The following is a 12,179-nucleotide window of genomic DNA, read 5'->3' as shown; positions in this document are numbered from 1 at the left end:
AAATGAGAGAACGTGAATGAGAAGAGAGGAAAGGAGTGAAAAAGAAAGGAGGATGAGGAGGAGGAGAAAAATAAATAAGAAATCTGAAGAGAAACATTACGCGACTGAGAAAATTTATTGAATACATCAGAAGAGATTTTACCTTGAAATAAGGAAAAATAATAATAAAGGAAGGACGGACAGGAGAAAGAGAAGAGAAGAGGAAGAAGAACGAAGAAGGTAGTGTTAAAGAGAAAAGAAGCAGTAGGTACAAAGAAAATTTTGGAAAAAAAAAATAAAATAAAATAAAAAAAATGGGATTATTCAAGTGCCATGGTAGGCATAAATTTCATTTTTTTTTTTTTTCAGGTAGGTACACCTACTTGGTTCAAAATTTTAAAACACACCTTGGTACTCTTGGTAGGGCCAATTTTTTGGTCACCCGGTATTAGAAGTGAATGAAGCTAGCAACTTTATCAGCAACTTTTTGTGAAAAAAATCCCACATTCACACACAAAAATGCACAAAACGTCAAAAATCCCTCTGTTTCTTTCTTTCTCAGTTTGAACGTAAACGACCTTCAACATTCAACGAGCACATTTTCGAGCGTAAACAAAACATTCCTTTTGGCTGTGTTCTCTTCCATCCATCGTGCCACTGAAGCACGTTTTTTGTGAATTTCCAATTCAATTTTGGAACTTTTTACGACGTGAAGTTCTTCTGGAAACCGATTAAAAATGGGCCCCAAAGCAGAGAAATCAGGTAAACGTTACCATTCATTGAAATCCGCTTTAGATAGCGTTGGTTTGGCACGTTTCATATCCGAAATACCCGCACCATCTTGGCTTCCTGGCTTGTCAACAACCTAACCTCATTTGAGGTTGTTGAAAGCAAAAGAAACCGTAATACCATGTTAAAGCTTCAAAAGCTACCATTTAACCGCAGAAAATTATGTTGTTGGTCACAATTTGACCGAAATATACCTATCTGCCAGGGAAAAACATTTCATTTTCTTTGAAATTCAGGTCTGTAGGTTTTTGGCAATCATGAAGCCCATGGATGAAGTTTTAGTTTATGTAACTATTTGAAACACTTCAAACTGGTGGGATATGATTTAAAAGTCACAATGCACAAAACGTCAAAAATCCCTCTGTTTCTTTCTTTCTCAGTTTGAACGTAAACGACCTTCAACATTCAACGAGCACATTTTCGAACGTAAACAAAACATTCCTTTTGGCTGTGTTCTCTTCCATCCGTCGTGCCACTGAAGCACGTTTTTTGTGAATTTCCAATCCAATTTTGGAACTTTTTCCGACGTGAAGTTCTTCTGGAAACCGATTAAAAATGGGCCCCAAAGCAGAGAAATCAGGTAAACGTTACGATCCATTAAAATCCCCTTGATATAGCGTTGGTTTGGCACGTTTCATATCCGAATTGCCCGCACCATCTTGGTTTCCTGGCTTGTCAACAACCTAACCTCATTTGAGGTTGTTGAAAGCAAAAGAAACCGTACCTTACCATGTTAATAAAGCTGCAAAAGCTACCATTTAACCGCAGGAATTATGTTGGTCACAATTTGACCGAAATATACCTGTCTGCCAGGGAAAAATATTTCGTTCCCTTTGAAATTCAGGTCTGTAGGTTTTTGGCAATCATGAAGCCCATGGATGTAGTTTTAGAGTAGGTATGTAACTAGTTGAAACACTTCAAACTGGTGGGATATGATTTAAAAGTCATTATAGGATAACTCTCTCTCTCTCTCTCTCTCTCTCTCTCTCTCTCTCTCTCTCTCTCTCTCTCTCTCTCTCTCTCTCTCTCTTTTCCCCTCTGATGTGTTTCTCCTTAAATATTATTTTTATAAGTCAAACTTGAATTTCTTTTTTCTCCTTTTCCTCTCTCTCTCTTTATTTTCTCTCTCTATTTTCTGTTTCTCTCTCTCGTTTTTTTTCTCCAATGATATACTCTGAGAGAAAGGAGAGAGAAAAGTTTTTCTTCACTTTTTCCTTACTTTTTATATACAGGGATTATCAGTGAGCCCTTACTTTAGTCACTTTGCTGAGAAGAAAAGTAACTTTTCAGTTAATACATAATTTTATGTTTATTTTTTATTTAGATTTATTAGAGTTAATTTTATGTTATTTTTGTATTTAAAACTAGTCGAAACCCGTCGCTTCGCTCCGGATTTCTGCTAGTAAGTCCTCAAGGCATGGCCGTTCGAAAAGTCATTATAGGATAAATACTTACCTACCTACATTCTGTGCCTGTAAGATGGGCATGGTACCTATTCATAGGGCTACTTTCAGGAGTAGTCTTGCTTAAAATTCCAACAGGCATGTGATTACCAAATGGTCAAGTTTTTCTATGCTGTAATAACTTCAATGGTTCTTCAATATTTACAACTCATTTTCCTTTTGATACAGGTGACAAAAAAGAAAAGAAGCCCGCAGAGAAAAAGACCACTGAGAAGAAACCCGAAGAGAAGAAGAAGCCTGCAGCTGCAGGACAGGCCAGTGGTAGTGGCAAGAGTGGCAAAGGTCCCGCTCCTGCCCCCAAAGTAGCCACCGCTAACACTCAGAAGGCTGCCGAGCCCAAGAAACAAGCTGGAGGCAAGAACCCAGCCCCTGCACCCAAGACGGCTGCTTCCAAGAGACCTGCCGAAGCTAAACCTGCAGGACAAGCTAAGCAGGCTAAGAAGGAAGGAGAGAAGAAGGCTCCAGCCAAGAAAGGTAATTAAGTAACAATGATAATCATAATTTTGAATTTAGACATTGTAGGTATTCTAGTGTAGAACAGTGTAACCAGCTGGCAATCTCTGTTTTAAATTGATATTTATTTTTACGGAAAATGGAAAAGGGTTGATATTTTGAATTCTTGTTCTTAATCTATGAAACTGCCAGGGAGGGAAAATGAAGTGAGGAATTAGTGGTTTTTGAAGGGGGGAAAAAATTAGAACCAAGGGATTGCTCTTGTTTTACTCTTCACGGGAGTGCAAGCAATAAGTTGACAAAGTTTCATAGCAATCGGATGAGCGGTTTGGTCAGGCATAAAGTTCGAACACACACACAAACATTTATTTTTATATATTAGATTTGTGAATATTTTACCTATGCTTGTACAAATAATGGTTTATTTAGGTAATTTTATTACTGCTCGTCGGAATTGAATGGGTTAGTTTTAATGCATAACTAATTATTATGGTTGCTTACGCGCGCTTTTGTCAGAAACCTTGAAATAAACGCAGGAAGTATCAATTCAAATTGAAGTTTATGACATGAATATGTTACGTTAGGTGTCTACCTATGGTTAAAAAACAAATTGGTATTGATTTTGTGGCAAAATTTTGGTTGCTTTTGGTTCTCCCTTTTTTGTTTTATGAGAATACTAATTCGAGCCTATGCTTTTGTTGAATTTATAAAAACTTCTTTTTTTAATACAGTGGTTTTTTTAGGCCTGTCCGGTTTACCTTTCACTTGGAATCGTTTCATACTGGGTACGCATGAAATTTGTGTCTATCAAACGGGTTCATATAAGTCTTGTTGGGATGTTTACTTTCCGTTATTTTATTTATTTAATATGTTTAATTTCCTCCGACTTTGATTTTAGTAGGTACATATTCTTTGAAATTAATATTTGCCTGCCTTTCATCTGTCTCTAGCATGAAGAGATTTCTATTTGACTTCGAGTTGAATGTATGCTTTATAATTGGTTCTTTTGTATTACTTTTTTCAGCTAGCATCATTTTGCATCATTGTACTACTGAGGAAAAAACCTTCCATAAATTAACAGTTTCGCACGACAATTTAATCATTTTCAATTTCCTTTTCCAGGAATGGGTGAACCATAAACCACTTCCCAAGTACCTATGTACTCTTTATTAGATGATACTGATTATAATTAGAACGACTCATTACTTAGAGACTTAGACTGCTTGTGGACAGACTAAAATATTTCCGTGAAATAGACTAAGTATGTGTGTTTAGATCCAAGTAAAGAATATATATGTATTTGAGAAATCGTTTTGAGAATTGATAGGTAGCAAATCATGCTGATAAATATTCCCGGATCTCATGTTGAAATGCACTTTGGGTGTTTGCGCAGGCGCAGATACAGGAAAAGCGTCAGAAAATAGTGTAACTGATGTAAAAAATAGTGTAACTAAAGTTAACACGAGACTATAGATAAATGAAAAAGGTGCTTTCCTACTTTGTTTTGTGTAGTGGTCAATATGTTTGCCTGGTAATTAGGAGGGCATTGGTTCAAACCCAGCCAAGGTATGGAAATTTTTTCTCAATACATTTTGAGAATTTGACCACAAGAAAAACAATTGAAAAGCCTACTGCTGGTGTAAAGGGACTCTTTAGCCCTATTCAAGTATAATAAATTTGTATTATCACTCAAATGAATTTTAATTGTGTTCAACATCAATGCTTGTCACAAATATTGTTCACTTTGGCTTGGACCACAAACCTCTAGATCTCAAATCATACATGCTAACAACTAAATTTGACTAGACTTTAATTTATTGATTGTCTTTTTTATTGAGACCTCAGTGGTGTAATGGTCAAGTCGTCCAATTCAAGTCATAAACTTTAGTGTAGTTTATCAATTGGGGAACATCACTTACTTATGTTCAATCATAATTCCCTAATTATTTGGCTTTCTAAATTTTCATGAATTTGTCTTTCTAAATTTCCTTTGTGATTTTGTTCCACAGGATGGACGCTTTCAACATCATCAAGTACCCTCTGACCACTGAGTCCGCCATGAAGAAGATCGAGGACAACAACACACTCGTGTTCATCGTGCACCTCCAGGCCAACAAACATCACATCAAGGCAGCCGTCAAGAAGATGTATGACATCAACGTCGCTAAAGTCAACACTCTGATCAGGTGAGAGATTAGTACCTACCTACTTGTTTTCCCCCCTTCTAAAATTACTAGTTTTAAGCTCGGTACAGGCAACCTAGACTCGAAAAGTAGCTCCCATGCTATTCCAATAGCGTGTAATTGTTTATGCAAGCCTAGTTAGCTTGTAAGATAGCATGCCTGCTCTGTAAGCACTTGTGTGAGGGTTCTATTCCCAAAAATTTCAAAATGTAAACAAAACTACAAGATTGTCAAGAGTGCACTCTAGTGAGTAAAATCAAAACGTTTTTATTAGTTATTTTTTTCTGTGCTAATTTAAGCGCCAAAGTTTAAATTTCAAAATAGCACAGGTGTGTACATCGGGTGTCTAGCACTACAAACTCGATATGGAGGCTGGGCTTCTAGCTCTACAGCCTTGAAGTACACACGTGTGCACATCGGCTGTCTAGCACTACAGAGCACTTTGTACTTTCGGGCGTGAGGAGGATACCTACCTACCTACATAAGGAAAATGAACTAAAGAAAGCTCTAGAAAAGAGAAAGAGATATTACAAGAGCCTGCACAAGTAGGTACCTACTTATGATGAGGAGAAAGAATGGATGAAAGAGAAACAAGCTACAACAAAATTTAAGGACAGAGAAAAGAAAAGGTTGTAGAGAAATAGGGAGAGCATTTTCCTGCCTCCTTTTCTACTATTGAACAAAGAGTTTTTCCGTTTAATTTTTTTAACAAAGAAAAAAATGATTTTTAAAAAATGAGAGAACGTGAATGAGAAGAGAGGAAAGGAGTGAAAAAGAAAGGAGGATAAGGAGGAGGAGAAAAATAAAGAAATCTGAAGAGAAAAATTACGCGACTGAGAAAATTTATTGAATACATCAGAAGAGATTTTACCTTGGAACAAGGAAAAATAATAATAAAGGAAGGACGGACAGGAGAAAGAGAAGAGAAGAGGAAGAAGAACGAAGAAGGTAGTGTTAAAGAGAAAAGAAGCAGTAGGTACAAAGAAAATTTTGGAAAAAATGGGGGTGTTTTTTTTTTTTTTTTTTTTTTTTTTTTTTTTTGAGTGGCTGGCTTTCTCCTATCCCGTCCTTTTCCTCCCCTTGATTCTGGAACAATAAAGGGAAACACACTACCATCACGTCACGTGAAGTCATGGGGAGTCAGAAAGATGTAGTTCAAAGTTTTCCCATAATATTGTAGGTAATTTCGTTCGAGACAGCCACACTGTTATCACATCACATCACATGACAGTAGTGTACTAAAATAAGAAGAGAATAAGTCTTCACTTGACTAAATAAAACGAATTTATTAATGGAAAATAGTCAACATGTTTCAACATCTCATGATGCCTTTTATTTAGTCAAGTGAAGACTTATTCTCTTCTTATTTTAGTATTAATTAGTACTTGACATGGTATCCCGTTTTCAAAGTTTATGATAGGAGTGTGTTTCTACCTTGAGATGTCCGTTGTTAACCAGTTGTATAGTAACATTGGTCCTCAGAAGGCTTTTTTTACGTTTTAGGTAGCATTCAAGTATAACACTGAAGTCCTACTACTACCCTGGAGGCTGCTCTACTTTTTTTTTAAAGAGTTTTGACAGAGGGAGCTGTAACTTCTATGGTCTTATCGTCCCGAAATCGAAGAGAGAAGGAAGACCGGATAGGAGAAAGCCAGCCGTTCCGAGAACGAACATTATCCCAGCAGGATAAAATCCGCCCCGGGCGGGAATCGAAACCGCGGCCTAGCGCTTACAAGGCAGACGCACTACCAACTAAGCTAACTAGGCTGGCTAGCTGCTCTACTTTGGAAGTTGCTCTACTGACAACTTTTTCTGTTTCTTATGATTTCAGGCCGGATGGTAAGAAGAAGGCATACGTGCGACTAGCCCGAGACTACGATGCTTTGGACGTAGCCAACAAAATAGGAATCATCTAAACACTGTGTATTGTACTCTCTGTTCTGTAAACAAAAAAAAAAAAAAAAAAAAAAAAAAAAAAAAAAAACAGTACGGTACTTTGGGTAACATTCAGAGTGATTACCTCCTAATCAATTTTATTTTTATTTATGTTTTATTTTTATGTCTTTTTCATAGCTACCTTCCTATTTTTATGTAACTGTATTTATATTTCCTTTTCCTTTTCATTGTTAATGTGTAATAAAATAACCTTCAATATTATTATTATTTATACTCAAATAAAATAAAATATCTACTTACTTACCTATTGCGAACATGAAGAAAAGGGTGTTTATGTGTCAGCAAGAGTTGAAAAGGAGAGAGGGGAGGAAGAGAGGAAGAGAAGGGGAGGAAGAGAAGGGGAGGAGGAGAGGGGAGGAGGAGAAGAAGACAGGGTTTAACTTTTCAAAAGTTTTAAAAAGTCACTATAGGATAAATACTTACCTACCTACATTCTGTGCCTGTAAGATGGGCATGGTACCTATTCATAGGGCTACTTTCAGGAATAGTCTTGGTAAAAATTCCAATAGGCATGTGAGTACCAAATGGTCAAGTTTTCTATGCTGTAATAACTTCAATTGTTCTTCAATATTTACAACTCATTTTTCCTTTTGATTTAGGTGACAAAAAAGAAAAGAAGCCCGCAGAGAAAAAGACCACCGAGAAGAAACCCGAAGAGAAGAAGAAGCCTGCAGCTGCAGGACAGGCCAGTGGTAGTGGTAAGAGTGGCAAAGGTCCCGCTCCTGCCCCCAAAGTAGCCACCGCTAACACTCAGAAGGCTGCTGAGCCCAAGAAACAAGCTGGAGGCAAGAACCCAGCCCCTGCACCCAAGACGGCTGCTTCCAAGAGACCTGCTGAGGCTAAACCTGCAGGACAAGCTAAGCAGGCAAAGAAGGAAGGAGAGAAGAAGGCTCCAGCCAAGAAAGGTTATTAAGTACCTAACAATGATAATCATAATTTTGAATTTAGACATTGCAGGTATTCTAGTGTAGAACAGTGTAACCAGTTGGCAATCTCTGTTTTAAATTGATATTTATTTGTACTTTTTACCGAAAATAGAGAGAAAAGGGTTGATATTTTGATTTTTTGTTCTTAATCTATGAAACTGCCAGGGAGGGAAAATGAAGTGAGGAATTAGTGGTTTTTGAGGGAAAAAAAATAGAACCAAGGGATTGCTCTTGTTTTACTGTCATATCCTTACTAAATGACACACTATACTTTTTAACTAAGCAAATGTCTTCTTTGATTTCAGCTGGTGACAAGCCTGCAGCTGCCAAGAAGGATGCTAAGAAAGCACCCGAAAAGAAAGCTGCTGGAGACAAGAAGCCAGCTGCTGCTGCTGCTAAGAAACCCGCAGACAAGAAGGCTGCTGCCGCTAAGAAACCCACAGACAAGAAAGCTGGTGACAAGAAAGCCAAGGCTGCCAAACCTGCACAGAAGGGAGTTCTGAAGAAAGCCGGTGCTAAGAGCACACCAGGCGTGAAGAAGAATGTGCCGAAGAAGGCTCTGCCCGTCAAGAAGGGAGCCCTGAAACCCAAGAAGGGAGTACCTGCCAAGTTGCAGAAGGGAGGCAAGAAACCTCTCGGCAAGAATGAACAAGGACAAGTGAAGAAAGCCTTGAAATCTAAGCTGAAGGTAAATTTTCACATTCTTTTTATTAAGTATTGGTAATTTTTAAGTTGTTTGATAATATTGGCGAATCTCTGGGAATTATTGTTGACTTCTGAGAATGCTTAAAGACTGAACACTGTTGACATTGCTCTGTTGGAAGTTTACTTGGTGTCAATGGGAAAAAAGGTTCCAGTGTGTTTACAAAACAATTATAAAGGACATCTTGGGAGAGTGGAACATTGCTTTTTCCAACTCCTCATGCGTATTTTACTAACAAATCCAATTCATATGCTCGGCAGGTATTGAAGGGAGGTCACCACACGAGAACCCGTAAGATCAGAACCTCGGTCAGATTCCACCGACCCAGAACTCAACGTGGAGGTGCCGCACCCAAATACATGAGACGTTCTGTACCCAGACGTAACAGGTGAGTTGCTTGATGAGTTTTTGCTCAAATTATCAACTAGATTTAATATTGCCAGAGCTAATCCTGACCAATTTAAGCTGCTGTGGTAAAGAATAAAATGAAAAAGGTGCTTTCCTACTTTGTTTTGTGTAGTGGTCAATATGTTTGCCTGGTAATTAGGAGGGCATTGGTTCAAACCCAGCCAAGGTATGGAAATTTTTTCTCAATACATTTTGAGAATTTGACCACAAGAAAAACAATTGAAAAGCCTACTGCTGGTGTAAAGGGACTCTTTAGCCCTATTCAAGTATAATAAATTTGTATTATCACTCAAATGAATTTTAATTGTGTTCAACATCAATGCTTGTCACAAATATTGTTCACTTTGGCTTGGACCACAAACCTCTAGATCTCAAATCATACATGCTAACAACTAAATTTGACTAGACTTTAATTTATTGATTGTCTTTTTTATTGAGACCTCAGTGGTGTAATGGTCAAGTCGTCCAATTCAAGTCATAAACTTTAGTGTAGTTTATCAATTGGGGAACATCACTTACTTATGTTCAATCATAATTCCCTAATTATTTGGCTTTCTAAATTTTCATGAATTTGTCTTTCTAAATTTCCTTTGTGATTTTGTTCCACAGGATGGACGCTTTCAACATCATCAAGTACCCTCTGACCACTGAGTCCGCCATGAAGAAGATCGAGGACAACAACACACTCGTGTTCATCGTGCACCTCCAGGCCAACAAACATCACATCAAGGCAGCCGTCAAGAAGATGTACGACATCAATGTCGCTAAAGTCAACACTCTGATCAGGTGAGAGAAAAGTTCTTTGGTCCTCCTTCTATTACTAGTTTTGAGCTCGGTAGAGGCAACCAAGTCTTGGATACAACCAACCAAGTCTTGGATATCTTGGAATGTAGTGCCCATGCAAGCAAGTTAACTTATTTTCTAACTGTGTGAAATTGTGTATGCAAGCCTAGTTAGCTGGAAAGGTAGCATGCCTGCTCTATTAGTGCTAGGTTGGGGGTTCTATTCCCACTGGGAGAGAACTTTATCCCAGATAAGGTTCACCCTGGGAAATTTACAATGCGAAAGGGAGGGTGGGTTGATAACTGTGATGACTGCACTAATAAATGATAGGGAACGACTTTCGAGAGAATCGAGAGTCTAAATGGAGGGATTTTTTACCTGGGAGGGATGGAAAGAGAATTATAGAAGGAGAAGAGGGAGATTTATAAAATGTCTATTGCCCAAGTCCCTAGAGTAGTTAACGATTTTGTCGAGTAATGCAGATGTATAGATTGGGGATTTTTACAATCAGGGGACTGATTGAATGGGGATAGTTTAGTGTCCCACATAAAAAGCACCTGGAAATGCTATGACACAGTCTCTTGAATTCCAACACATAGGTAGGTACCTATACCAGCTGTTTGAAACTTCCAATCTAACTCAATGTTGGATTGATGAAAAACCTTCTCTTTTGTAGGTACAAAAATCACGTAACACCTTAGATTCGTTTTCGAAACAATCAACATCGAGGTACATTTTTACTCGGAAATAGGGTTGCCAACTTTTTTTCGGCATATACGGTACAAACTAGCAAAATGGTAAAAAAATACGGATTTCCCGATTTTTACCCGGAACAAAGGCATGCATAGGCCTAGAGATCCAGATTAGATTTATGAATCATGCTGCATGCATCTGTACGCTGTACGTTATACATTCGTACTATGTACGTTACTACCTACACTACACTACCTACTTGACTCGCGGGTTTTTGTGTTTTTCGTATGTACTTACCTACCTATCTTTTTAAACTTTTTTTTTTCGTAATTTTTTCTGTTTATTAGTCAGATCCCGTACTTTCCATAGATTTAGAAAAAAGCGGAACAGAAGTGTGTTCCGGCGGAATATTTGATTTTTGACAAAAATACGGATTGTTCCGGGAAATAACGTACGGTTGGCAACCCTACTCGGAATGGACCTTTATAAAATCTTGGCATCACACCTGAGTTACAAAATTTTACAAGATCTATTGTAAAGATACCAAACTGAAGCTAAAAGGCAAACGCGTACTGCGAAACCAGGAACAGAAGTGTGTTCCGGCGGAACATTTGATTTTTGACAAAAATACGGATTGTTCCGGGAAATAACGTACGGTTGGCAACCCTATACACATTACACAGTTGCACTTTTAGACCGTTTCGCTGGAGAACGTAAAGCTGAAACAAAACCAGCCCTGTCAAGACACAGGTAATAACACTGGCTCTTTTGAGGGTACCTGAATGGGACTACGGTCAAGTCTGTCTCAGGAAGTAGGGTACAACGACATAATTATATACCTGAATATCCCTCATTAGGCCCCTGAGCGAGCAAAAACGGCTGGACCGATTTTGATGAAATTTTTTGTAGTCGTTAAGAAAAGTACTCCGGGTGACATAGGCTACTTAACGTAATTTTTTCTGTTTATTAGTCAGATCCCGTACTTTCCATAGATTTAGAAAAAACCGGAACAGAAGTGTGTTCCGGCGGAACATTTAATTTTTGACAAAAATACGGATTGTTCCGGGAAATAACGTACGGTTGGCAACCCTACCCTCGGAACACCTGCCTTTTATCTCGTCCTTTTATTCCTCCCTACGATTCTGAGACAACAAGACTCGGATATTAGTCAGTTATACAGTGACATTAGTCCTCAGGAGGCTGGAATTTATCCTGATCCTGAACGGATAATGGTCGTTCTCGGAACGGCCGACTTTCTTTCCTATCCTATCTTCCTTCTCTCTTCGATTTCGGGACTATAAGACCTTAGCAGTTACAGTTCTCTCTATCAAACCTCTTGAATCCATTTTATTTAATTTTTTCTTCGAATAAGGCATTTAACACTGGAATACCTGGTCGTTCACGCCAGTAAAGTCCTATCTTGGAAGCTACTTTACTAACAACAATTTCTTCTGTTTCTTATGATTTCAGGCCGGATGGTAAGAAGAAGGCATACGTGCGACTGGCCCGAGACTACGATGCTTTGGACGTAGCCAACAAAATAGGAATCATCTAAACACTGTGTATTGTACTATCTGTTCTGTGACACCTCTTCTCTTTTACCTCTGTTGATAATAAATATAAGATGTTTTGCTTATTTTGTAATAATACAACCACAACCCACAACTTGTGTTTTTTCTTCTATATTAGCTTTCCAGGTTCAAACACGAGATTTTTTTCTAAGCCGGGCGCTCCGAGAATGAAGGTTCATTCTCGGAGCTAGGAGCACGGATATCTGTCTAGGATAAAATCTGGCCAGGGCGGGAATCGAACCCACGACCCAGCGCTTGCAAAGTAATGAATT

At 38.3% G+C, this 12,179-nt stretch overlaps 1 protein-coding gene across 4 annotated transcripts; it reads left to right on the top strand.

The window, feature by feature from the left end:
- Positions 1-584: 584 nt before the first annotated feature.
- LOC103509921 (histone H1-III) lies at positions 585-11,998 on the top strand. 4 transcript variants are annotated; one of them, XM_017444360.2, is made up of 6 exons: positions 585-741; positions 2,400-2,705; positions 8,055-8,437; positions 8,713-8,840; positions 9,470-9,646; positions 11,807-11,998. In XM_017444360.2, exons 1-6 carry the CDS (start codon positions 717-719, stop codon positions 11,889-11,891), a joined length of 1,104 nt encoding a protein of 367 aa, XP_017299849.1. In that variant the 5' UTR covers positions 585-716; the 3' UTR covers positions 11,892-11,998. The 4 variants fall into 4 exon arrangements, with proteins under 4 accessions (XP_017299849.1, XP_026679916.1, XP_008472772.1 ...); XM_026824115.1 differs by lacking the exon at positions 2,400-2,705 and adding an exon at positions 7,423-7,728 and having other exon boundaries at positions 587-741; XM_008474550.3 differs by lacking the exon at positions 585-741 and adding an exon at positions 1,195-1,348.
- The last annotated feature ends 181 nt before the right edge of the window (positions 11,999-12,179 follow it).

The sequence above is a fragment of the Diaphorina citri genome, unplaced genomic scaffold (assembly GCF_000475195.1).
Source record: "Diaphorina citri unplaced genomic scaffold, Diaci psyllid genome assembly version 1.1 scaffold543, whole genome shotgun sequence".
Taxonomy (NCBI): domain Eukaryota; kingdom Metazoa; phylum Arthropoda; class Insecta; order Hemiptera; family Psyllidae; genus Diaphorina; species Diaphorina citri.
Note: the sequence above shows the minus strand (reverse complement) of the source record. Positions and strands in the feature narration are given on the sequence as shown.